Source organism: Numida meleagris, chromosome 4 (assembly GCF_002078875.1).
Source record: "Numida meleagris isolate 19003 breed g44 Domestic line chromosome 4, NumMel1.0, whole genome shotgun sequence".
In the NCBI taxonomy this organism is placed as follows: domain Eukaryota; kingdom Metazoa; phylum Chordata; class Aves; order Galliformes; family Numididae; genus Numida; species Numida meleagris.
Genome location: NC_034412.1, coordinates 89,889,549 through 89,916,747, shown reverse-complemented (window position 1 = coordinate 89,916,747; position 27,199 = coordinate 89,889,549). Strand labels below are relative to the sequence as shown.

Sequence of the window (27,199 nt, the reverse complement as noted above, 5' to 3'; positions counted from 1 at the left end):
GACAGCGACAGAGCCCGAGGGAACGGCATGGAGCTGTGACAGGGGAGGGACAGCTGGGGGTTAGGGAAAGGGTCTGCACCAGAGGGCGGTGGGCGTGGAACAGGCTGCCCAGGGCAGTGAGCAGGGCCCCGAGCTGCTGGAGCTCGAGGAGCGTTTGGACAGCGCCCTCAGACACGCGGGAATCCAGAACGCCCCTTGCAGGTGCCCAGAGGAGGGCCAAGACAACTCCGCGCAGGCAGAGCAGAGCAAGGCACAGCTGAGGGTTGCGCTTCGGACAGACTGATAGCTGTACCAGTCCAAGTGGCCGCACGATGGCACCACAGCTTTGAGAAGCGAAAGACACATCAATACTCTTCCGAGTAAAACCATCTTAGCCAAGGTAAGATAGCAATGTTTTAGAATTGCACCAGCAGAAACCTTCATAATGAGCGCAGTGTAAATAGAAGGGCAAAACCCCCGGAAGGGAAGCTGAAGTAATCCAAGTAATTTGTTCTTACAGTTACTCTGAAGCAAACACTTCAAAAAGGAAGCGTGAGAGGTGTGTATCTTCTGGATTTAGAGGGAATTAAAAACAGTAAAAAATAGCCAAAGGAAAGGTAACTTACTGTAACAAGAATCTGATGATTTATACAAGCAAAAGCATGACAGGAAAAACTGAGTCCAGCAGGAATTGCTCCCAGACAACAGTCAACATTTAATTTCTCAATTAGTTCCCAGGAGTTAAAAAGGGGGTTCTTAGAATGTGATGTATGACTCCAAAATGGACCGGTGTCAGCCTCTCAAGCACAGTCAGTAGTAAGGACGTAGGCCAAACCCATCTAGAGGCCTAGGGCAAAATAAATAAATAAACACACACCAGTCAGCTGCTTTACAGCAGAATACAAAGCAGAATTTAATGACACAAAGGGAAGTCTTCTGGTAAAAACTGAGCAAGCGTGGTTATCTGAAACGTTTTCCAAGAACCTCTCCGGGATCAGACACCAAGAATGTTATCACATCAGGAAAGTCACTCATCAGCAACTGAAGACTCTCCAATACCTTAAAAAAAGATATCCCATTGGAATTTAAACCACTGAACAACCAAGCTAAAGATGTCAGATTCTCCTGTAATAACCCCAGAGCCATTCCCACGACCTGCCTCCTTCATGAAATATAGCATGAATGAGTCTCAGGAAGTAGTAAGTATATTTTAATACCAAATACTTTTCAAAAACCACGCTCCAGAAGGCAGCTGGGAGAACCTCCTCTGGTCTGGAACCATCTTGAAACACAGCAGGTTCTGAAAAGGAGATCATGTCTTCTACTCACCAGTTTTGTTTCATGCCTTACTTTTCCCTTCCTGCTGTCAGGAGAACACGTTCATGCACACCTGAGAGCAAGAGCGCTGGGAGAAAAGCAACTTCTGTGCTCTATCTGAAGGTATCAGGAATACAGGACAGCTTGAGGACAGTATCCGACTAGTTAGTCCAGGTCTTAAAAAGGTCAATGTTTGGTCAACTGTGAAACCTGGTATTAGCACAGAATCCTAAACATGTAATAAAACCTCTGCTGCCTGAGCCAGCTATGCTGTCCAAAATGTCTAGTGACAGAGATCACTAAAAATAGAGGAGTCTGATTCTGAATAGGCCATTCTGAGGAAGACAAGGCAGCCTGGCACATCCTTATTCATGCAAAATGTATTAGTGACTCACCCACATGGACGCCAAGAATCTTTCACAGAACAAATGCTCCACGACATAAGTGAAATGCACATCCCAATCTACTCTCAAAGCTTTGTCACAAGTGCTTTAACAGAGCAGTTGACCTGGAACAGAATTTGCTTCCCAGCTATTTGATAAGGTCGATGCGACAGAAAAGAAAAACCTCAGACTATGCCTGGCACCACACAGGAGCAGGCAAGCATAACAGAGCCATGTCACAAGGCTCGAAGATAAGAAAGCTGGGACGAGGCCAGCCACACATGTCCGTATCACTCAACACTGGGAAGTCAGTCTTCACATTTATCACAAACTGGACTACAGTCTGTAAGCATAAAGACAAAAACTAACCACAGAAGTCTTCCACGGCACTCTAAGACTGAGGGAAGCGGCCGTTGCTGCAGCTCAGCCACAGGAGGCAGACAGCAGGTAGGGCTTATTCCACACTTCCATGCCACATGGGCCAACCACGCACAGGGCACATCCTTGTAGCGCCAGGCCTAGGCTAGGGCTGGAGTGCTTAAGAACACGCACACCCACGCGTCATGGAGGCTTACCACCCAGGGATGATCAGCTTTTGTTGAATCAGCGCAGAAAGCAAAAGCAGGTATTTTGCTAACACCTCCTCCTCACAAATATCCTAACCAGCAAAACTAGTGTATGTCAGCTTTGCTTCTGTAGATGTATTTCAAAGCTGACATTTCAATGTGACAAATTTAGAATGGATACGCGCATCATGTATCTATTAAAAAAAATAGTCTGCTTCCATAGAAAATCTAAATTTTTATTATACATACTGTATTACACTGAAAATACGTACCCAAAGACAGCATATTTTGAATTTACAACTGTACAAAAAAACCAACAAACAATAGAAAACATACAGACTATGCAATAGATGTAACATTTCACAAAATGACATTTCTTGTTAAAGGCACCAGATTCCCAGAGGGCTCTGGCTTAACATTTTTTAGTCTTTTCCAGTCAGATTACACTATGAGAATGTGATTCACTCTTAAACTGTATGATGTCAAAGTCTTAAGCTTCTTCTCTCCAGACAACAGTCTGCACTTAGACATCGTTTAGTGATATTACCAATTTCACACAGAGGTATCGAGCAACCAAAGGCTCCTCCCCATTGCATCCAGTATCCTATGGCATTTAACTGAAAGATTAAATGGCAAAGCTACCAGTGAAAAACGAAGTTAACCCACAGAACACTGGCCCAACACTAGAGTGTTAACCACACAAAGTCTCAACAGCATTGTATGGAGATAACTACAGAGCACTAGAGCAGGAAAAAGGAGGAGGAAGGAATCTGTAATCAGTACTTCTGCTCAGCATCCTCCTTGGGCTCACCTTCATTAAACTCATTTCACTTTCTGGTCCTCACTCATGAAGAAAACGGAGCCTGAAGAAACCCAGAACTTTCTAGGGCAAGTTCTTAAGAAGCCTGGGTATGCATGTATGTGTTCTTTCCGTTCCCCGCCTAACAAACTTGGGCAGGTGAAAAAAAACCACAAGCCACGTTCATTGCTACAAGCCACATTTTGTCCATTTTGTGCCCTGACATGCTCAGACAGCTGCTTCTTTACAAGCAAGGGCAAGAGAAGCTGGGACATCCTGCCTTGCTGAGGTCCAGTAACACACTTAAGTTTGGGCTTGCTATTTCCTAACGCTTCATGCTTGGGCAGAGGGAAAGAATGCAAAACTAAGAAAACTCTGAACTACTTCTGCGGCCGTTTGGTTAGTACATCAGCAAATCATTCCAGAGTCAGCAAAAGTTTTTATTTAGTTTTGCAGCACACGCTGAGCATCACTGTATAGAATCCCGCTAACAGCTAAGTGACTGAATATTTAAGACAAAAAATATCAAGTTCCAGGGCCAGGTTGTTCTGTATGCAGCAATTCCATTACACTGGAATTTAAATGTCAGCGTTGCCCTTTCTGAATTGCCTGGCACACTACTTTTTCTCTGAACCAAAGAGCTCCATGTAGTTTCATTTCTTACCGTAACGTTGCAAAAGCTTCCCTTCCTTTAGGCATTTAAGAAACCTTTCAAGATTCATAAGTCAGCTTGCAGTAATGCTATAGTGTTGAGGGTCATAAAGTCACTTTTAAAAATAAATTATTTTGCAGCGTCGTCTCATCCTAATAACCTAACAGAATTAAAAATATACTATGCTTCTGCTTAAAATTTCAATATACTGTGCATGACTTCAAACAAACAGGCCTGGAGACCAACTTTGTTACACAGCAAGTAAGAACTGGTAGCAGCACGGTAGGCTTCCAATACACTACCCCCATTTAGATGACTCAAATTCATTCTACAATGACTTCTTGAAGAGAGGGGCAGCTGTCTCCATCCCAGCACCACAGGTCTGAAATACAGACTTGTGCAGACTGCAGGTTTAGTGAAGTACCTCCACTGATCTCGAGAAAGCTCAAAGAGTCAACACACAGCAGCTGCTTCTCACTGCCAAACTGCAACAGATCTTGAATCGGCAGTTTACAGTAACAGTACATGCCCCTCGAGTCACCCAATTTTCTAAAACATTTATTCTAAAATCATATTTCGTACTTGCAGCTTACCTAGCAAGTAGGAACATTTAAGACAACTATTAAACGTGTTTAAAGAAAACTGGTCTTCATAAAAAAAAAACCTTTAAAAATCTGAATGCAGACAAGAAAAGGAATGTTACTTTCTTTTAAGCCTTTATTTTAAAAGATGAATGCTTTTATATTCTATTATTAGCCCTTACTGTGTAAGATATAATCAGATAAGTTATAGCCATGAAAATGCATTTTTACTGAACTCATTCTAACAACTAAAACCCACGACTAATCCTCACTTGTCAGGATGGTTTCTAGCTGCTTAAAGGAAAAAAAAAACAACCACACAATCAGAACCACAATCTGCATTGCTTCTGAAACGGGCTAATAAGATGTGGAGGAGAGCCCCCAGTGCGATGGTTAAATGTGGAGCCTAACATTCACACTAAAACATGCACAACACTCCGTAATGTCAGCAGACACCATTAAATAGCCTGCCCACTACAGGAGCTAGAACATTCTGCATATTTGCTCAAATAAAATTAAGGAATCTCTAATTTTGGTCATATTTTAAAACGCTGTAAATACAGATTTTCTTGTCACTTATGCTTTCCCTGTTCAGTTGGATAATTAGTTTGAACAACTAAAAATAAAAACGCAATAAAAATTTCCCAATACAAAATATTCTAAACATTACCTAAACATCTTATTAAGTATACCTTAAGTTAGGGATTTGGTCTGCTTTCCTTCCAGAAAAAAAGAAGAGGAAAGCCTCATTTTGTCCTACGAGTTCCACTTTAACATGAACCTCTAGTCAGCCTAAGGTACCCTCTGAGCACCACAAAACCCACTGTGCTGCTCCGCGTTGTACGCCTTCCTTCCAAGCACCATTCCCAACCAAGCACAGCTGCACATGCAAGCACTGGCAGAAACCAGACATTTAAACCAAGTCTCCCTCAAAGAATGCAAGCAAGTCTCCAAACAGTGAATCCTGAACTATGTACACAATCCCTCTGAATAAATGCAAGCTATACGTGAACAGTTAAGGACAGGTGAAACTAGTGGTGTGAACACAGTTATGAAGATCAAAATGCGCTTCTACTAGAAGGGGACATGCCTAAGGCACATTTATATGCCAGAATAACTGCAGCCACATTAATGATTATACTGATAATTACACAGGTAAGAACCACAGCTATATTCATTCTGAACTTTTTGGATAAGGTAATCAAGCTCCTTATGACCGCCCAACCAAACATACGTTACCACCACCTCCTCATTGTCCTATTCAGAGATTCATCAACCATCTCTAGGGCCATTTGAAAAACAAAAATGCTGCAATCAGTCTTGATATGTTCTAGCTTCATTTCCTCCCAGGCTGTTTGAAGGACTTGCCATGCAAGAGCCACTGCTAAGCTTTTACCCTAAGAATGACATGGCAAATAACTGAAATTTCTACACAGCAACAGCCCCACTGCTACCTTTCAATTTCTCCCTGGTTTTGCTGTTATTTTCCTTCAGAAAACTATGATATTCAGTTTCTTTTGATCTCAAGTAATGCCAAACAGATTAACTCATGCTGTGTATGGACATAGACAATATAGCAAATTAAAGCTGCTCAATCCCATCCTATGGCTCAAGCATAAGTAAGCTAAACATACAGTGGGTACCATTAGACACTAGACATCTACCACTTGCAGTATTTAGTTACGCTGCAACTGAATTACAAAATTAAACACCCATGTGGTGCTTTAAGTGCTCATGGAACCCATGTAGTCAAAGAAAATATTTTTTTAAACAATAAAGATCTGTGCCCTTGTTTAAATGGTAAACTGTCAATGACTGTGCAGTAGTCTTCAGGTACTCAGAAGTAAACTGCTCCCATCTTACATCTTTCAGTTGTGATCTCCTCTCTTCTTCCAGCATCTTAAACTGTATTAAAAAAAAAAAAAAGAAACAGAACAAAAAGCCACCAACCACCTCCTCCCTAAGATCACCTTTCCCAGATAATAAAAAAAAAAGGAAAGAAGTAAATTCAACACCATCTTCTGCATTCACTGAGCCCAGTTAGGTTGAAGAGCCACAACTTCTATGCTGGAGGGTAATAAATGTACACATGAATGCCATTTTGTACAGTTGACATACTCTATGAGCTGGTTGACTCTAAGCTTGATTTGGTCCAATCTGCTGTTGCTGCATCTCTTAAGAAACATTAGTAATAGGTTTGTACTTCTTGAATCTGGTCCATTCCCCAGTAGCATAGTTCATTTCAAACACTGTATCAACCAACATAGTGGTGCTGCCAGTGCCATCCGCCTTTGGTAAATCTTCTGTATGCTCACTAAGTTTAATCTGAATGATGTCACCTTGCTCTTGGCAAGGATTCTCTGTAAAAACAAAAACAGAAACAAGTTACACATTTTGGCATTATAAGAAAGCGATGAGTACTTGATGGAGAGTCAAAACCTTACGCTGAAAAAAACCTCACTATTTTCTATTAGTTCTGGGTTTATCTCTATACCATGTGGCCACAGACCTTCTTTAAGCCATACATCATGGACTTGATTTTTCCTATAATAAACCAAACCTCAAGGGGTGAACCGCAAAGATAAAGTAATTGGAAGAACAAAAGCAAGTCAGTGCAGGGGAAGCGTGTCAACGCCTCTTCTGTCTGCCTCAAGAACTGTAAGAAGTTCTGGATTTGCTAAGCTTGAACCTACCAAACTTGCACTGCTTAGGACACACTTCACAGTTAAAAAAAAAACTCATCGGTTTTTAGTAGTTGGGGAAGCCTTAACAGATTCATTGAAATCACTCATCTCTAAGACCTGGTTCTATTCCTGCACGAGTACCAAACGTTACATGTCCAACTATTGGAACTGACAGCCAGGAAAATCAGAAATATCACAGTTGACAGTTATTTACCCAGCTTTCAAGAAGTGTTAACATTACTAGTTAGGAATTTATATTATTTACTTATGTACATTCACATATGTAAATATTCATACATGCAGGAAACACGCGCACACTATCAAAATAACATTTCCCTTGCATCACAAAAAATATCGATATAGCTATTAAAGTACATCCTGCTACAGCATTCTGAAGTGGTATCTAGTACCAAGAGCACCCTTGAACGTAATAAACACAAACTTTTCTTTAAGCACCGGGATCATCATAGCAACTCTATCCTGGTGATCTTGAATGATGTACTGCGCTAATCCAAACACATCAGCCACATTTAGACTCCAGCACTCCTGTGATAAGAGCCCTCAAATACCAACCTAGAAAGCAGAGCCAGTGCAGATGACAAAGTTCACTTAAAGACACTTAGGCAACTTCTCATCTTACATTTAGTAGATGACTGAGTAGAACAGTCTTGGTCTATCAAGGGCAACATACAACGAGACCTAGACAGTTGATCTCCTTAAGATTTACAGCAACTACACCTGAAGTTTGAGAAAATAGCTGTTACATTTCTAATGCTACAGAGCTAGAGAAGAGGCTCTGTATTATGCAATTTGTATCTCAGCTTGCCATGGAAGAATTTGCATTCTGTCTTGTAGACAGAATACTAGAACCCAATCAGTCTGTTCACTGTTCCAGCTGTTTAGCTTGTGTCTCCTCAACTCCTGAGCAGTATTATACAGAACTGAACTAAGCGCATATATGCTTTGTGTTTAGAATCTGCTCTGAGATTATTCTATTTTTATTAGAAAAAGACTAAAAAACTACTTCCAGGTAGTCAGAACTTTAATCCATTAACATACACACAGTCCAGAGTAAAATAGATTCTAGCACACTCAGACTGAAGGTAAAGCAGGAGACGTGCGCTCACGTATGCACATTCAGAAATGCTACACTGTGTTTCAGACTGGAGATTGACAAGTAAAGTAATTTTATTTCAATACATGCCTCTGGATCCTGCCATGAATCCAAGTATAAGAGCCTTTTCTGGCCTTGTAACTTTGTTTGCAGTCTTGAACATTTCCTGTGCAGCATACATTTGCTCCCTCTGCAACAGATACAACAAATATGAATTCCAGTAGAAAAGTTTGTAACTTACATAAAATAAACACCTTAACCTCAAAGCTTTTCCTCTTTAATGCTTATGTCTAACACTTCCAGCAATGACAGTTCTGAAACTTAAACTGAAAAAGAAGACACTTTAAATAGTTACAGAAACATGTGCTCAGAGACCTGCTGTTTCCACTATGTATTGTGCTCTTTATGATCTTAGTTAAAAAAAAGTGTCTCTACATTCTAACAAATGCAGACTTGCAGTAATTTCAAAGAGAAGTTATTTTTCTTTTTAAATGAAGCAAAGCTACAGAAAAATCACAGTTTCTTAAGGTTCAGATCTTGTAAGTTGGGCTTACAGAGGTGCTTTGTGAAGTCTTCAGAGACAGCTGTATCTCACATTGGTTACCTGACTAATTTCAAGCATGCACATAACATACAAACATAAGAGCAGTAAGAAGCTTCAGGGTAAGTCACTGCTATTTAGTTACCTCTGCACTCTCAGGCTTTAAAAGACCAATAATGGATGGAGGTGGGGGGAGACCCAGAGAAATCAGGAGTTTTGCCTTTATTCTACTGATACCTTCATTACTATCACTGCAACAATGTGATCTCTTCTAGCAGCTTACACTATAGGCAAGGCTAAGGGCACTGCTGGAACTATGCCTTTCTCCCAAAAATTCTTTGCAACAAGGAACACAACATTATTTTATGTAATGAACAGCAGGAAACAAAGACATCTTACTGTAACACTAACATTGCACAAATAAAAAGTTGTGATTAACATTTCAGGCAGCAAGAATATTTTATCTTTGGTTGTAAACAAGCAGTCTCAATTATGTCACGATCTTAAGGCTAGGAATGGTCAAATTTAAGTAACATCAATAATAAAAATTTGCTTTTCCAATCTACATCAAAAGCAGCAGTTAAGAACAACCAAGCTGTTACTTACTGTAAGAGAGAGGCTTTTTTTCGGTGGTGGCTGTTGCTGAGTTTGAGGGGCCACTTGCGGTGCCTGCGCTGCAGGGGAAATGGCAGGAGGTGTGGTAGGTGTGAGGGGTGAGGTAGGTGTAGTTGCAGGTGGATTCGAGTTACTGTTGTACATGGGTGTTCTTTGCTTGAATTGCGCGGGAAGAGTTGTGGTAGCATTTGGAGCTGCAGGCTCTTCAGTCTGTCTGTTAGTCTGCAAGGCCTCTCGTGCAGAGCCAGCTGCAAGAAACAGAGTAATGAGAAGTATAATCCTTAAATGAGGCTCAGCAACACCAATGGATTTTAAAAAGGATCTAAGATCTCCAATTTTTCTATTTATCACAATGACTCTATGCCACCTAATACCCATTTGAAAACATGAAGAGCTAGTGCTCTCCCCTCTCAAATGCCTTTACCAATTAGACAGTGACTAGATTTCCAGTATGGACTACACTCCATTTAGAAGCAAATTTAACCTTTAATGGGCATAAATTAAACTTAAATTGATCTACTTTTTAACATACGTTGCTATAACAACTGTATGCTGATCCCACCAAGTTTATTGTCATACTGCTGCATAGAAATCAAAACCACAAAATTTCATCCTCTTTTTTAATCTAATGCAGCAGCACCTTCCCAAGAAAACAGTAATTAAGTCTCAGACAGTAACAAATACTGAAAATACATACATAAACAGATAAAATTAAAATCAGTCACCAAAATAATTGATTTCAACACTAACTGCTAAGAGGGCTAAAACCTCTCAAGTTGATTAGTTGGTTCAGTCACCTGTACTCAGCCATGCAAGGAAGTCCCTATTCCAAACCTGACTGCAGCTAGAGGTAAGGTATATCACAAGTTACCACATTATCCAGCAGACAGCAGTCAGCCGGTGCATGTTCAAGTCAGTTACGTTCTTTTGCAGCTCTCTGACATGGGCACAGCTACTTAAGTACCTTGTAAAAGTCTCATGAGATTTGAAGTAACCTATACCCACTGGGTTCACAACAGATGAAAAGACAGATACAGATCACAGCTCAGCTGATGCCCTTCAGATCAAGTTTTAGAGAATTTGAAGGTTCTAGTACCCTCATTCATCTAGGCGTGGATACAGCACTGGCTTTAGCAATATGGCTCTTGGCCAGTAAGATAACTAGCTACTCATTAATTTTGCAGAAATCTCCAGTTTTATTACCGGCTCCATCTCATGTCAGAATTGACTTGCATGAAGTAACATGTCTTAATTATGTAACCTCAGATAATATGAAGCCAAATCCACAGATCTCTAAGAAAACAGTATTCCTTGTCTAAGGAGAGTTAGGAAAAAAAAAATCAGGGGACAAAGACAACAGAGAATTATAAACTAGGCTTTTTCTGATGTGGAATACATTGCCAACATTCTGGAAAATAATACTATCTGCTGACAACACTGATGCGCTTTTGGCTGCATTCCTTTCTGAGATGCCAATTTTCTGTCAGAGAGATTTGCAGAGACCTTCAGAGAGATTCTGAACAGTTTCAGAGACAAGTTAAGCGATTAGTTTTTGTGTACAACTTTTTCTATGGGGGACCAACGAGCCACAGCTCACATAGGCAAAAGCTACAGTAACATTTAACAAGCAAGAACAAAAATAACACGAACCGCAGTGCTGGTTCCCTGTTAACGACAAGCTCTGGTAATGAATCTCAGTCATGCACATTTGTTAGGGCAAGCTGATATGCTCCTGTAAGACTGTACATGCAGCAGGGAAGGAAGATTGAAGGCCAGCGTAGTAAAGGGTGGAGAAAAAGGATTTGTACAAAAGGGTGTGGGTTTTCACCCCCTCAAAATATGCAGGAGCTCAGCTGTTATCAACCCGACCTGCTAAAAGGTAAAAGGAAAGTGGAAAAGAATGCCTGTGTCAAAGTAAATAGTTCTTGTTTCTAGGAACATATCTGACTCTTAAAAGCAATTATCAGTTCTTTAAGTGCATGGAGATGGGTGTGCATATATTGAGTGTATACTCTAAGATTTATATGTATATCAATAGTGTTTCTTTGGAAATTAAAAAAAAATGTTGTATTTCCTATAATAGGGACAGAAAAAAATTAAGCAAGCAAAGCAGTTAACCATTTTTAAGTCTTAAAGAACAAGCACTTCCTTTATTTGTTTTTTTTTTAGGTACAGACATTTAGGCCATTTAACCTAAAGGCCAGGTTCCTGCAATGGCTTTTCAGACTGCCAAGAGCTCGAGAGTTGAAGGACAATAAGTTGGTAAATAAAAGAAGTCGGTCAGTAAAACCAAATAGAATCAGAGGTATTAAGTTCCAGTAGCACAAAAAAAAAAAGTGTCTTACTTACCTGGCTGTGTTTCAGAACTTGGGATATATGAGGAAGATGGCACCACACTGGGAGTAGCAGGTAAATAACTTGTAGAAGGTAGTGCTGGCTCATTGTTCAGTGAGCCAAGTTTCTGGAAAACACAAAAGTGTTATGCCTGGTAAATGGCTACAGAAAGAATGCAAAGAAGGCCTCTGGGACATAGGCATACAGAAAGCCTAACCATAGGTAAAAGCTTAAGTAACACTTTGTCTCCACTCAAACTGGCAACCAACATCAGTGTAGGACACAGATATCACCCTGGATCAAGCAAAAGGAATCACTGTTTTGTACTTAAAGCACAACATTGTACATGCTTCGTAAAGACAAAAAAATACCATACCTTAAAGCACTAAGCTTCACCATGATCCTGAATTTTTTTTAAAAAATATTGTTCAAAGATAGTGCAGTGGAATTCTAAAATAATTATGGAACGGTGTTTTTTTTTTTTTTTTTTTAAATTTGAAATCTGTTTCAACACCTTAGAACAATATTGTTACAGTGTTTAAGTGTTTTAGAACAACATGCATCATGGTTTTCTCATCTCTGTTATTTGACTGTGGGGTAGGATTATTTCCTTTATTGTCTTGTTTTTACCTGTGTAGACACCAGGCCAGCAGCATAATCTGGAGTAGCATTTTCTACTACTGTTTCCTCTTTGGCTTGCTTTTCCACCACTTCTGTATCTATTGCATAAAAACAAAAGTCAGTTCAAGGAAATATTCTTAAATATTGAATTAAACAGCAACCTAAAAATCACATTTTTGAAGAGTCTGCTAGACCATGCTTAAGAAGCATATACTGTATATTCATTACTGTAACCTTTCAGCAATCTCCATACACAATTTTATGAACAGCCCAATGATTAAGTGAACCACAATATAATAATCCATCAAGATGCAGTGGCTAGCACTAATTAGCCTAATTTCCTGATATTAAAAAGCACCGAGAACTTCTCATTGCAACCATCATTTTGTTCTGAGACAGTATTTGCTACCAAAAAACCCTGATTTTTTTTTTTTAATAAGAAAATAAGCTGCCTAGCACATCTTCCTGATATGCTTAAGTAGTACTGTCACTTGAGTATAAGATACTATTCACTTCTTAAAATCTAAGCCACAACTTTGAAGACAGGTTTTTTTTTTTTAAACGAAGATTACTGTGAATTTCTTTACTTGGCTATGCAACCGGTAGAAATAAGCATATCAGAATCTCTGAACAATTTCAGATGTGAGACTAGCTTCAGGTCTAACTTCGCTGTGCAAAGCACAAATGGCTGGTTCAATCCTTTCATGCTACCAAGTCAAGTTACTACCAAGGCACATGGAAGTACAACCAGCAACACCAGAGGAAAAAAAAAAAGTGGAATTCCTCCCTTTAGGATGGTTTTGCCCTTTTTTCTTGTAAACTCAGCAGAAGATGAGTTTCAACACATCAAGAATAAAAGAGGTATAGTTGCTGGTATATTAACAGCCTTTGAAGTGTTCCATACTAACCTAATGTCTTTCTTCTTCTCTTTGCTTCACGGCCAGCACCTACCATATCCAGCTCAGAAAACTCTAAAAGCTGAAGGAAAGAGAGCAGAATCTTAGTAACAGCAGTGTAAATTTAAACTATCTCAATACTATTCTTAATTTTTTCTTTAACATGCTGATGCTTGATTCAAGACAGCATCAGAAATTTATTTTAAAACAGAGAGGAGAACTGAGCAGGAATTCACCTACCTTCACTCCTCTTTCTTTACGCAGAGGTGTTCTTGAAGGAGGAATAGGATTTCTGTTTCCAGAAGGGTTAAATACGCTAGGTGCTGAAGTACTCCTGAATGGAGCTTGTTTTGGTATTCCTTTGAGTGGTGCTTAAGTAAGATCAAAAAAAAGCAACGATTAAAATACCTGCTTCACTGATTACAAATAACACAATGAGGTTTTCACTTTTTCCCCTTCTTAACACTCCCCTTAATTTCAAAAGTCTCTAAAATGGAACTGTCTACAAAATACTATGTTCTTCAAACTTCTGATTGGGTTTTACCCTTCAAACAAGGAGAAAGAGTGACTCCCCACTAATGTTTGCAATCCCAAAGCTGAAGTAATTTTTACTACAGTTATATCTTGAGTATTTTCCTACACGTTCTAAATGAAGTAATCCAATCAGTACACTGCTATCAGAATATACTCTTCTACACATTTTGATACTTTCCTTACTTACAAAAAACAAAGTTCAAACCCATAAAAAGCTACTAAGTGTGAATGTTCTGAATCCTACTACTTTCAGTTACTCTTGAAGTTTAGATCTAGTTACTTGGTAAAACTGTATCTAAGAACTCTGGCCAAAAGCAGTTAGAATTCCTGTAGCAGATTATCCAGTGCTCCCACTAGCTTCCTTCCTTTCAGTGAGCTTACTGTTTGTGCTTACTGAGGAGTCTCAACACAGCACAGGCTGTATTAGGAATAAAGGGGTCAGAATCAGACTTATTGGTGGATGCCATAACGCACAGAATATCATGAATAACCAAGATTCACAGAGCATTTGTGGAATACAAATTGTTTTTATTCAAGGCAAGTTTTTGCAGGATGATCAACCTACCTAACTTTATATGCCACAACACACAGCTGCCTACCTTTGAGAGTTAAGAAGGCAGGAGAGCTCTGGCAGCACATCACAGCAGAAGTACTGTGATACTCCCTTCATCAAGGGTGCCACCACTCGAGGCTGGCAGTCAACACTGCACAACTCTTGTGCAAGAATGCACTGTCAGGGGAGCCACACCTGGAGAGTTCTTAAGCAGCAGGGGAGCCAGCCCAGCTCTTCCAGAGCGTCCCAAATCACCACTTTTTATTGAAGTTACATCAATCCAAATTTTAATTTTTGGTTCCTTCACAAAAATGACTGTTACACCTTGCAGCTGCAACAAGCTTCCCAGAAAAGCAGTCAGAGCACCATGACTGCTGCAGTTCAAGAAGCATTTGGGCAACGCTCTCAGAAATTTGGTTTGAATTTGGAGCGGTCATATGGGGATCCACAAGTTGGACTTGATGATCCTTGTGGACCCCATTCAACTTGTGAAATTCTGTGATTCTACAACTTCTACAACCACGGCTCACAATTTCCCCAGTTCCTGCCTTTAAGACACAAAGGAATAAAAGCATTAATGCCTTGGAGTTTGGAGAAATGAAGATATAGCTTCAACATTCTGCAAGGTGGGATGCCGCCTCAGACACAGACAGTCTTTAGCTAGTTATATTACATTGCAATATTGGCTCTGCAGAGCTCGAACATTTTGTAATCCAGTGGAATGATAAATTACCACTTCACTGAAGGGTTTAAAATGCTGGAGCTATGGTCTGCACAGGAAGTATCCAACTTAGCTCCATACTACAAACAGAACAACTTGCTGTCACAATGCTCAGCAGAAGTTGCTACACCTATGAAGCTGTTTCCCCAGACTTTACACTGTTAACCCTCCACATCACACTTAAATAAGCACCAAAAACAGCATTCATTCACCAACTGCTAAAAAATTAGGCAGTCAAATATATTTGTCAGGTCTTCAAGCGTTATGCCCTACAGATTGAAAAATCTACATTTTAGGTCAAATACAATTTTGGTTTGAGACCGGATACTCTGAATCCCTTCGTATGTTTTACCAAAAACATTTTCAGCATAGGACAATTCTAACCAGAGTAAGTTTCAGCGTTGGAAACCCCAGCTGGTCCCATAATTGGTATTTCTAGAAACCACCTGGCTCTAAAGACTGGCTTTATTATTCAGTGGTTTAAATAAAAATTAGAACTCAGAAATGTCAACAGAACCGACAGTCAATTTTTACACTGGGACAATTTTTAGTTCAAATTAAAACCACATTTCTTGCATGTCCTGCACAAACGCGTGGCTAAACACGGTATTAAATTTTTCATGTCTGTTGAATAGAAGCCACACTATGCAGTCTTAGCTACAGTAAGTGTACCTTCCCACTAAAATACTGCACTAGTTAACACTTAGAAAGTAGATCAGAATATCAGAATGATTTGTCAGCTCTTAAGTGTTCCTTATCTCTGCTTGAATCTGTGACTGAGATTTACTTTACATGCACTTTCCTTATTTCCTATGTTTAAACTATCCTCTGGAGTAATCATAAATTACTCCATGCACTACCTTCATATTTTCCTCTCCCCTTTTCCACAGGGAATTATATAAATCCAAGCTAGATTCAATCCACTTCACAGTAGTTCTGAGACCACGGATTACTGTGATCCACTCACTCTGCTCCCTCTTGGAGCAATGCAGCTTACTCAGAAGTTATTCCTGGATTAATGCAAATTAAGTTCTTACTAAGTCTGTAGGCATGATCTAGCTGCATGCATCTTAGAAAAGCATGGCAGATACACTGACATCTTAACAAACCACCACCCTTCCTTCTCATTAGACTTGTTAAAAACACTCAAAGCAGTAAAGTGAGACAAAGAAGGGGATAAATCGTTTGTTTCAGAATGAATTAAGCTTTTGTAGGAAACAGTAATTTCAGTCCTCAAAGCTATTTTATCAGATTTTCTTTCAGGCAAGTGATACGAGTGAGCCATACTTGTTGTATCAATCTTTTTGACCAGTCCCCTGCCTTTGGCATGAAAAGGCACTCCTGCAGTCTTCTTGAGCTGTTGAGCAGTTTCTGTCGCTACAAAAAGGAAACAAAACCCAAAGCTTCAGTTATTATAATATCTGTGCTAGAAAATACAAGGCTTCCTATATAAAATGTTATCAGCTAATATATAAGAAACTGGGAATATCAACAAGAAGTATATTGTAATTAAAAAAAAACAAGCAGTTTGTGATCAATACACTACTTGGAGAAATGTAAAACAGGTACAACTGCAACTGACAGGATGGTCTGAGCTACAATAAATCATTAGACAATTTATTCAATAAAGATTGAAATAATTTAAGATCCACATAAGATTTAGATATAACATCTTCATATAAGATTTACAGCTTTTTTAACACCAGTTTCTTGGGTCACAAGCAAGAAAGTATCAAGCTGCTCCAACACAGCAGCAGGTTCAGGGAACTATTTTAAGATCAGTCAGATTAGCTACCAATATATAGATGCACACATATGCTGCCTTTTGTTAGTGAAAACTCTATTGGCTTTCACCCCCTATACAGCTATACTGAGCAAAATGAAGCATTAATTAGCAGCTCTTGCTCCCTGTTGCAGCAACATATGGCGTATTAAATTGTTTCAGGAGCTTTAACCAAAGCTGTCCCTCAAGCCCTCACCACTGACTTAAATATACTTATGAGACAACATATCTATGCTTTAAAAAGATACAGCTTTTTGTATCACTTCAAGTCTGAACAGCATTTAAATCAAGATTAGCATTTTAATATAATCATGGCTAGAATGACTTGCACGTGCTCTTCCACACATGGTATCAAGAGGGTGCTGAGGTGCAATCAGTCACATTTCTTATAACAGGCAATTTTGGCATGTGTCTCCATACTGCACAATAAGACCAACAAGTTTTCCTTTCACTGTTTGTTACTCAGCATTATAACTGGCTGTAACACTACTTACACTTCTGCAAGAGTTCAGCTCGGAGAGTGGCACTTTTAGGTTTCCTTTTCAGCTGGAAGTGTTTCACTGGGGGGGTAAGTGGCCCCGCTAGTGTTGTCAAGGCATTTTTGTTTAAGTATTGGCATTCCAGTGGCAACATAGCTGATGTTTCACCTTCACTTACTGCATAAAGAGTTAACACAGCACACAGGGGTATAAGCATCTCTTTGACAGAGCATTACAAAACATTCTACAACTAGACTCTATAGGTGTTTACTGAAGTTTAGATTACTCATTTAAGCACTATGAGTAATTTAGTTCTGATCTGAACAGTACGTAGCCAGATATTAGGGTGTTTGTTTTCTACATTAAGTTTGTACGCTCCCATACTAACTACACCTAGTCAAATGACAGCAATTATAAAATTCTCAGTTTCTTTCAAAAACTGCACATGAAAAGGAAACTACTGAAAGAAAATCCAAACCAAAATTGTGAATGCACAAACGATCACAGAATCAGAATGGTTTGGGTTGGAAGGGATCTTTAAGACCATCTAGTTCCAAACCCATTGCTATAGGCAGGGACACTTCCTACTAGACCAGGTTGCTCAAAGCCCCATCCAGCCTGGCACTGAACACCTCCAGGTTGGGGGCATCCGCAACCTCTCTGGGCAACCTGTTACAGTTTCTCACCACCCTCACAGTAAAGAATTTCTTCCTAATATTTAGTCTAAATCTATCCTCTTCCGGTTCAAAGCCATTTCACCTCATCCTGTCTCTACATGCCCTTCTAAAAGTCCCTCCCCAGCTTCAGTGAAGGCTCCCTTCAGGAACTGGAAGGCCGCTGTAAGGTGGTCTCAGAGCCTTCTCTTCTCCATGCTGAAGAGTCCCAGCTCTCTCAGCCTGTTCTTGTAGGGAAGGTGCTCATTTTTTCACAGAAAGAACCAAGTTTGAGTCATTCCATTACTGGCTTACAGCAGTCCTAACTTCAAAGCCATTTCTGACCACTGATGCCTAAGAGTTTGTTTTTTTTCCCTGGGACAATTTGCTGAATCAAACCCACTGAAGTAGGAATAGCTTTGCTAGATGGACATCAGCAACTCAATTCTCCTTTTGATCAGTCCCCCTCACGCCTCCATTTGTTGGATAAAGGGAGACTGAACAGAGGGCACCCCACATTCCCAATGCAAATGCTGCTGCTTCCAAACTTACAAGGTACTGCAAAAAAAGTCTTACTGCTGTCTTTAATACAACAACATACAGAACAAGTATATTAAAGTGTTACTGCATATTAATAAATTGAGCTGTTTTTACCTAATACTCCACAGTCTGTCTACAAAACTAGTGAAACCACATTAACTTCTATGTTGCCCTTCACAATTACTTAGGGACCTGACATGCAAGTTCTGATGATTTGTGGAAAGATAATTTAAGAGGTTAACATTCCTCAAGTATCACAGTTGCCAATTCAGGAATATACCAGGTCATGAACTGCGGCAGTTGAGAGAAGACATACTGCTTGTCCCAACACCAATACCGCTAAGATACCTCAACTGCCTGTGCAGAGGCAGGCTATTCCTGAAAAGAGGAGTCATATTTCTGCTGTTTTCAGCAAACACTTACCTTTTTCTCTAAGTTCTCCTAAAATATCTTGAACATTGGGATTCTGTTCTTCAAGATCAAGGTTAAGGGAGCCAGTATCTGGAAAGGATTTTAAAATATCAGCTACCATTAAGACCCAGGGGTCTGAATCCAAGGTAGCGAGCTGGACAATTTCAGTCAGTGCCCCCTTCATCTAACAAAAAAAGAAAAAGAAAATCAGCCAATTGGAAACAGTTTTAAACACGTTGAAGTTGGGTTAATTTTATATTTGTTAGACACTAGGATAAACATGCACAACATTTTACTACTAGGGAAGGGAAGAGGGAGACTGCGTCACAGTTATACATTAACTCTAGAACAAAGCAAAGAATGAACCAAGATTTGTTTTTAACGTTGCTTTTGGTCAATTCAACAAGCACATTTTCAGCTTCTCACAGCTCAAAGCTTTGCTCTCCTCAGATAATTTTAACTAAAAACAGGCCAGATTCTTACAGTATTGTCTCAGTACGTTCTCCAGCCCACTTGCAACTTAATGTACCCACACCTTAGTCAGTGATAACAATATTCAACCTGAAAACAATGTATTTAAGCAGGTGTCTAAATGAAGATGGACCCCTTTTTGTGATACAGAACAGCAGACCGATCATATCTACATCACATCAACGTAAGCCAAATCCCCAGAATTTTAGTTCGGCCAAGAATTATGTTTCATGCTAATAAGCTATTGCTCGACAAAATCTGCTTATTGAAGTAGTGCACCCAGCTCTCTACTACCAGAAGTAGCAAGGTTTTCCACCTAGCCAAAGTTTCAACAGGGAGAAAAATATATTTTTCAATTATCTGTCTTGAAGAAGAGGAAAAAACATGTAATATGAATGAATAAGATGGTCACAGTCATTTTTTAAATTACTGACCAACATGTGACAGCATTATGGAAAGAAAAATCAAGAGACCACAGCTGGGATTTTACTGAGTGAATTATGATTTCTTAAATCAGCTGCTTTACTTCATTCATAGTCAGCTTAAACCCCCCAAAATAAAGACTGAACTCCTCTTCTATTGTTCTTCTTACATAAGCATTAAAAGTAGTAGCTTCAAAGAACTGAGATTTCTGAGATGTACTGTGTTATCTGTCCAGCAATAGAACAATAAAGCCATGGAAAGTATTTAGACATAATCTATCTGTATGGTATTAGCATTAAAAGTTATAATACGTACAGGGAAAATATTTGACTTTTGAATTCTCACAACCTACTGTGGCACACATAGCTAATTACTATGTCTACCTGTTTCTGAACACAGGGAAATAAGCAAAAAGATTCCTCTTCATCTTAATGCTGTCATTCTTTCCCTTTATTTAGAACTGGTCTTTTCTCATGAAAAAGATTTCATAAGCTTAATCTAATGCAACTTCAAGAAATGAAAGCTGAATTTTCGCCCTCCATTTTTTCCCCCAAACACTTTTAAACCTCAGCACTCAGAGGCAGACAAACATTGACGTTTCCCAATTCCTTTCAATCACGCAATGTTATTGCCCTCTGACTTTAGCCAGGTATAAAACGGGGTAGTTTGTCCTTTAGGCATTCTTGTTTAAAGCTCACGTTAATGCTCACCAACAAATTTGACCGAAAACTAGCACTTCCCAACACCACTGCTTTACACAAAACACCTCAAAACACGTAACTATAACTGACAAAGTTGAGGTTGATTTCTAACTTGTTTACCAGCTGGACTCTGGATACCAAAAATGCAGGCAAAGCGTGTAGAATACAATTTCTTCTAGCAAAAACTCAAAGATAATGGTTGGAAGAAAGATTTCTGCTGTACCCTCCTACGTGACCCTCCATGTCTGCTCCACAAAACTCATCCTTGCAGCAAATTAATAAATAATCACAGAGCTACAGCCTGTACTATTTACGTTCCTGCAGAGCTCTTGTCAAGCAGTTGCACCCACACTACACTCAGGGCAGTCTGAGCTCAGGCACCTAACATTGCCCAAGCTCCCGTGCCTCATGATTTTGGTTCCCTCAAGGAAGGAGTTGAAGAACAACTTGTCTGCCTAGCACCAGACAAGCAACACTACCACAAAGCCTCATAGCAGCCAGAGAAAGAACAGTCACTGTCACACAGTCAAGTGAAGCACGCTAACAGACACTGTAAGCTCAGCGGAGATCTTGCCTGAGAACAGGTTTGCATTTAGTCAGCTTGGATTCATGTTTTGATTCAGATTTTTCTTCAATTTGTGATTTTTATATACGTTCTCCCTTTGCCGTTGAACCCACAGCTGAGAAAAAGTTGTAGTTCGAGGATTTGTGAAGTGCAACTCACTAAGAGAGAATCCTATGTTTTTTCCAACCAAGCACAGCCATAATCTCAAACTTATAATTAAGATTGCAACACCGGGTCAAGCAAGAGCCCAATCGGCTCCAGCCAGAGTCTTGTTAAGCATGAACGTCAAGATCTGAAGCAACATGTTCTGGCACTTCTCTCATCTAAAAGCCAGGGATCTTAAGTACTTTTCACAGCCTGTTGGCATAGGACATCACTAGAAACATGAGAAGAAAGGATCAGGCAGGATGGAAAAAGTCTGGGAACAGAGACAAAGGGAGATTAATAATGGCTGTGCAGGAAGAGCATAGAATCAGCACTGTGGGAATGAGTTTTAGAAAAAAAAAGGAAATATTACTAGGAATTCACAAAGTCATAGCTCCAAAAAGACTCCTTGTAAAGCAGTCTCATTAATTTGCTTTCCATTAGGCCTAAATTGACATGTAGCTGTGCCTTTACACAACTGCATCAACAGCTGGCTAATAAAACCAGTCAAGTTTTAAACTTTCAGGGCCACAGAGAAGGTGACGTTTAATAAGTATCTGTAATATTATAGAGCATTTTCATTAAGCTAAAAGCACTGGAAAGTGCAGTATTAATATTTATGCAATACAAAACTAGGATGGATCAAATAGCATCATCGTATGTTTTGTATTTTAATCATGAAAAAGCACAGAAGTGGCCAAGAGTAACATTAGATTAAAATAAACCACATTACACCCAGAAAAACAAAGAACATTAAGCATAGGCCAAAAAGAACAGCCTGCCTCTTCCGAAGAGGGAGGCAAAAGCTTACTCCTGCGTGCTACTATTCCACAGCTCTCAATTCTGTGGTTAGAAGGCTCCTGGTTCATACAAGCAAGAAGAAAGTCTGCGCTCTCTTCTCCATAGCAACTGTCATAAAAGGGCAGAGAACTACAGGGACAGGCAGTGCCTGCCTTTCACCATATTTCATGGAGCACAGACACACAGTCCTCACTCCAGCCTTGACTCTAGCATTAGTCTGAGACTGAACACAAGATCTTGCCATTGTGCATCGAGTTAACAGGAACGTAACAGGCAAACCAAACAGAAGCAATATCTGCCAAAATCACCACCCAAACTCTGGTCAGCACTGCACTGAGCATTAGGCATCGTTTAAAATAGGCACGATAATCTAGAAAAAAAAAAATAGCAGCAAAAAGCTTGGAGGCAGAGAGATTTAAGAGTTTGAAAATTCTGCCAGAGAACTGCAGCAGGAAAGGATATTTTTGATAACTGCCTACAAAACACTTAACTGTGAAAATGAAAATGGGAGCCAATTATTCTTATTAGTCAGCAGGAACAAACGAGCTGTAATGAGGTTCACAGCATGATAAAAATTTAAGTTCATTACTTATCCCACGGGATTAAGGCACTAAAATGTATACAATATTTGGAGCAGCGAATGAAAACATATAGTGTCAAACTGCAGGATATTACATTTAAGAAGAAATGTAACACTTCAGCTAAGGACCGAGCTTTCAAGAGAGATCACTGAAGATTTGCTTGTCTAGACTGCAGCCTTCACAGAGATTTAGAAAGACCAGCAGCCAATTAAATCCCTTCAAAGCCAAGTAATACCACACTTTTCCTGATTCCCACACAATTTTTTACTCAGATGTCTGTTCCCAAATTGTTTCCATGTTATACTACGCCAGTTAAAATGCTATTATATAGAAAAAAAATATTAAAAAGATTTGAGAAGAAAACTAAGTTCAATCTGTTATCTAGAGAAGGGAATATCATTTAACGTGTTGCATAACACACCTCTATTATATCCTGCATCCACTATCAAGATGCCCAAAGCTTTACAAAGCTGATGCAATATATTTTCTAACACTATTAAGTTTCCAAATGCCAGCTTGGTACTCCTCACACATCATCTACAGACTGGCACGTGGCATGGAAAACGTACATATGACTTTCCAACGGGACTAAAAAAACACTTCCAAAGTTGAGTTAAATCATTTTCATATATGGGAGTGATTCCCAAATGAAGAATTTTGCTTTCAGGCTGTTACAGGTAAAGGTTCCTCTATTTGAATCATTTTAAAGACAATTTTTATAATTTCTCCACAATGCTCCAGGCAATTTTCACATACCCAACAGCCTATGCGAGCCTATGTGTAGTCCCCCATCCTCACTCATTTTCAACTTAGAAGTACATAAAAGCCAAGCACACAACCAGAATTATGTACAATCTCCCCACACTATGCTTAGTATACATGTAAATAAAGTCAAAGCAGCTGTGTCCTATCCCAGAGGCTGGTGCAAGCACAGCTGAGGTGCAGATTACAGAATCACAAGGGTAGGAAGGGACCTCTGGAGATCATGAAGTCCAACCTCCTGCTAAAGCAGGTTCCCTACAGTAGGTTGCACAGGAAAGCATCCAGACAGGTCCTGAATATCTCCAGAGAAGGAGACGCAACAATCTGTCTAAGTAATTAAATGTGCACTATCTCCATAACCATGACCACAAACCACGCTACACATGGCACTAGTGGAAATTCCTCAAACCTGGCAGAAGAAACTTAATGTTTCTCAGCTGTTCTTTGACTATTGTCCTGACTATATGCAGCTGCTTTTTGGTAGGAATAAGTCAGCTGCAGATGAGGTATGGTCCAGGGCCAGTGAAGGAGCTCTTCTGGATCTATGAAGCCTGCTGACAGAGCCAGCTCATAAACTGGGTAGGGTAGGAAAGGAAAGCACCAGCTGTTCCCAGACAGGTAACACGAAGCAAGATGTGTCAGGTCCTGCTTGAGGGGAAAACCAACTACAAGAAGCTGGGGAAAAACACTGCTGAGTGCAGACCCCAGATCTTCCATTCCTAAAGTTTCAGCACTTGCTGCTGTCCTTCCTAAACGTGAAATGTTCAGCTCAGGACACCTATGCAGGCAGCCACTACTACTGGGGAAGGAGTGCAGGCAGCCCTACACACATCCCTGTGCCTTGCCAGTGGAACTGTACCGCTACTCCTGATCTTGGACCAAAAGCGGGCTCTGAGAAGCCCTCTTCTCCAAAGCAGCACGGAACCTATATTATAACTACAGGTCTGTGTGGAGGTGTGAGAAAGGTTTGGGGTCCAAATTGCTTTCAGAAGACGAGAACCAGCCAGATTCCCAAACAAGCAGTAAAACCTGCACTGCGCTCCTTTATCGAGAGGAACCCGAGCCCTCACACCACATTCCGGGCCCCAGCCGACGGCCCTACGGGCCGGCATTTCGCTTCTTCCCCTCCCCAGACGGCGAGCAAGGAGAAGCGGGGCTCGGCCTCCCCTGCCCGGCGCTGCCCTTGAGGCGCGGCCGCCCCCTCCCTCAGGGCCGGCTTCAACCGCCCGCAGGCCGCGTGAGGCGGCGGCGGCCCCGCGGACTACGCTTCGAAAAATAATAAAAAAGTAAAGGCAGGTGGAAGAGATGATCCCGGCGCTGCCGCAGCCCCCTTCTCCCCTCACGCTGCCTCCACACGGCGCTCACCTCATCCACCGCCCGACGGGGCAGGTGCAGCATCCCCAGCAGCAGTTTCAGCTTGACGGCCGAGGAGAGGCCGTGGAAACAGAGGCGGATGTTGTCGATCACCGACGCCGTGAGCAGCGAGGCAATGCTCGGCGGCGCCCACAGCTCGTCCGTGGAGCCCAGTTTGTTGTGTAGCCACAGGCCGGTATCGCTCTCCCGCATCGACGCCATCTTGGGAGCGGAGCGAAAAAAGAGGGGGTTCTCCACAGGCATTTTATGAAGACACCTAAAAGGAGGAAGGGAGGGGGTGAGGACCCCTGCGGGTCGCAGGCTCGTTCGTAACCCAAAATGGCGGCGCCCTATGAGTTTGCTTTAGGGAAGGCGGAGATTCTTCCGTAACCTAAAATGGCGGCGCCCAACCGGAAAACAGCGAGGCCGTTCTTCTCTCCCGCTCAGGTGCAAAATGGCGCCTGCCATCGCGGTTCTTCCGTAATGCAAGATGGCGCCGCATAAGCGCAGAGATGTTTTTCTGTTAGTTCCCGCTCACTGTGCGTCATGGCCTTCCCTAACGTCCCGAAGGCTCTCCTGGGGACTGAAGGGCTGGCAGCCAGGCGCCGCGCAGCATGGCTCAGGGACAGAAGCCTGTGCTCGCCCTTCCCGTGGCCCGGCGCGCTGAGCTGAAGGCGGGAGGAGGGCCAAAGCCCCACTGCTAGCCCGCCCTTCGGCCGCGGGTTGGGCCTGCTGCCGGGCGGGTGGCGGAGCGCTGGGCAGCCCCGCGTCGCCTTTATTCACAGAGCCCAGGGCTGCGCTTCACCTTTAACGGTTCCTCAGTGGCGCCCACGAAGCCCTGTCAGCACCCTGCTGCTGTGTTTCTAGCTAATAACAAGTCAAAGCGCATTCAGCTCCCTGTTTCTGGGTTCTTCATTGCTCCCTTAGTCTGTCCGCCTTTAGCATTCCTTTCAGCCTGCTGGCACAGCAAGCTGGGTGATAAAACCCCTGTAATGCTGCCAGCTGACTAAAGCGGGGCTGAGTGGGTTTTTCCATCGTTTTACCCGGAGATTTCTGTGCTGGGTGCCTCAGGGATGTAGGAGGGTATCTCTGTGACTGAGAGACAAGCAGTAGGTGCTCAGAAATGGAGGGTTATTAAGCATACGTTCATGTTCCCTTGTGATTCAGCTCCCTGTTATTTAAATATGAAAATTAATCCATTGCTTAAGTCCCAGAAGACTTGGAATTATCGGAGTGTGGCATAAACGGTTCATTTTAGTGTCTGTAGCTGAAAACAAAGCAAAGATGAGGTAGGAGTGTGCAGCAAACTCGCTTTTGCTGTTCCAAGCTTTTGAATGCAAACATTTTCTTTACAAATTCCTTCTTATGAAGGAGGCTGTTTACAACCGGACTTCTCCAGGACAAAAGAGAAATTCTTGCTGGAGAACTTTATGTTCTCGATGTTTCCTCAAAACTGTTTTGGGAAATAGAATCATTAAGGTTGGAAAGGACCACTGAGATCATCTAGTCCAACCATCAACCCATCACCACTATGCCCACTAAACCATGTTAAAACTTATGGTATTTTATTGTTCCCAACTCCTGCTGCACTTTGTTTTTACTAATACCCAAATGCTGAGTTCTTAAAACTTAGGCACCTGCTTATCTGTAGTGCAAAATCCCATTGAGTTCACTGGAACTGTTGTGCGGTGGGAGGGCAAGCTTTGGACTGTAGGTTGCCCGGGGTAGTGAGTGTGAGATTCTGTACTTAATGTAATCTCCCACAGAATCAGATCTGATTTTATTTGAGGTTATGGATTCTGCTGTGAGAAAACATCCTGAAAATGAAAAGTGCAGTGTGGCACAATTGTGACAGAATTCCCCAAATCTACAAGTGAGTCATAATTTTAAAATCTCACTCTTAATTCTGCTTTGTGCTATATTTTTCCTTAAAAAAAAAAAAAAAAACTTTTGAAAATATGTAATCCCAGAGATACTGTAATTATAAAAAATCTAGTTGTGGAAGGAAAGGAAAGTTAGCAGCGATTTCACCTTCAGATGGAGGAGAAGAGTAGCAGCTCCTTTTAGAGGTGGGTTGGAAGAAGCAAAACATGGAATGTGCAGTGGTTTGTACAGCAGCTTTCTTCAAGCAGTAGTTAACACAGAGACTTGGACTCGTTCTAATAATGTTTTTTAAACACCAGATTTGACAAATACGACTCCATAGAACAAAGTGTGGAATTGTGCAGCGTTGATTTACCACTTAGTTCACGTGGGCTGAATGTTTTTGAAAGGGTAATTTTGTTCTGGTAAACTTTGTATGGATTAGGTAGCAATTTCTCAGGCAGTGCTGAAGTTACGCCCTGACGGAAACTAGGGGAGTATTATTATGTAGCTTGTTCCTATACCTTCCTTGAGGCACCTATTTTTGGCCACTGTTGAGAGTTAAAGCTATTGGCTGCGTAGCTCTCTGGTATGACCTAGTGCAATCACTTACATTCTTATCTGAAGTGTGATTTGAATAGAGAGCCTGTTCAGTGAAGCATATCTGGAATATAAGGTTTTACATAGTTGCTATGGCTCCGGTCCTACCACCTGCAAATTCGTCCCTATCAGCTGTTAACTGAATGGGCATGCAGATGCTGTGGACGTTAAGACAAAGT

The 27,199-nt window shown here is 41.0% G+C and overlaps 1 protein-coding gene across 2 annotated transcripts; it reads right to left on the bottom strand.

Moving 5' to 3' along the window:
* On the bottom strand, positions 2,461 to 25,314 carry NELFA (negative elongation factor complex member A). Of its 2 annotated transcripts, XM_021393794.1 has the most exons (12): positions 24,949 to 25,314; positions 24,570 to 24,834; positions 18,769 to 18,940; positions 17,168 to 17,329; positions 16,178 to 16,267; positions 13,323 to 13,453; positions 13,095 to 13,164; positions 12,196 to 12,284; positions 11,581 to 11,692; positions 9,223 to 9,479; positions 8,166 to 8,265; positions 2,461 to 6,637 (listed from the first exon to the last, which is right to left on the bottom strand). In XM_021393794.1, exons 1-12 carry the CDS (start codon positions 25,023 to 25,025, stop codon positions 6,453 to 6,455), a joined length of 1,710 nt encoding a protein of 569 aa, XP_021249469.1. In that variant the 5' UTR covers positions 25,026 to 25,314; the 3' UTR covers positions 2,461 to 6,452. The 2 variants fall into 2 exon arrangements, with proteins under 2 accessions (XP_021249469.1, XP_021249471.1); XM_021393796.1 differs by lacking the exons at positions 24,570 to 24,834; positions 24,949 to 25,314 and adding an exon at positions 20,926 to 20,958.

What these genes read in the sequence shown, in the direction of transcription:
- NELFA (XM_021393794.1), bottom strand. Translation starts at nt 25,025, where the DNA reads ATGGCAGGCGCCATTTTGCACCTGAGCGGGAGAGAAGAACGGCCTCGC. An exon ending in AGGAGAACTTAGAGAAAAAG is followed by an intron (nt 17,330 to 18,768) that starts GTAAGTGTTTGC and finishes CTCTTTATGCAG; the next exon opens with TAAGTGAAGGTGAAACATCA. An exon ending in AGCTGAACTCTTGCAGAAGT is followed by an intron (nt 16,268 to 17,167) that starts GTAAGTAGTGTT and finishes TCCTTTTTGTAG; the next exon opens with CGACAGAAACTGCTCAACAG.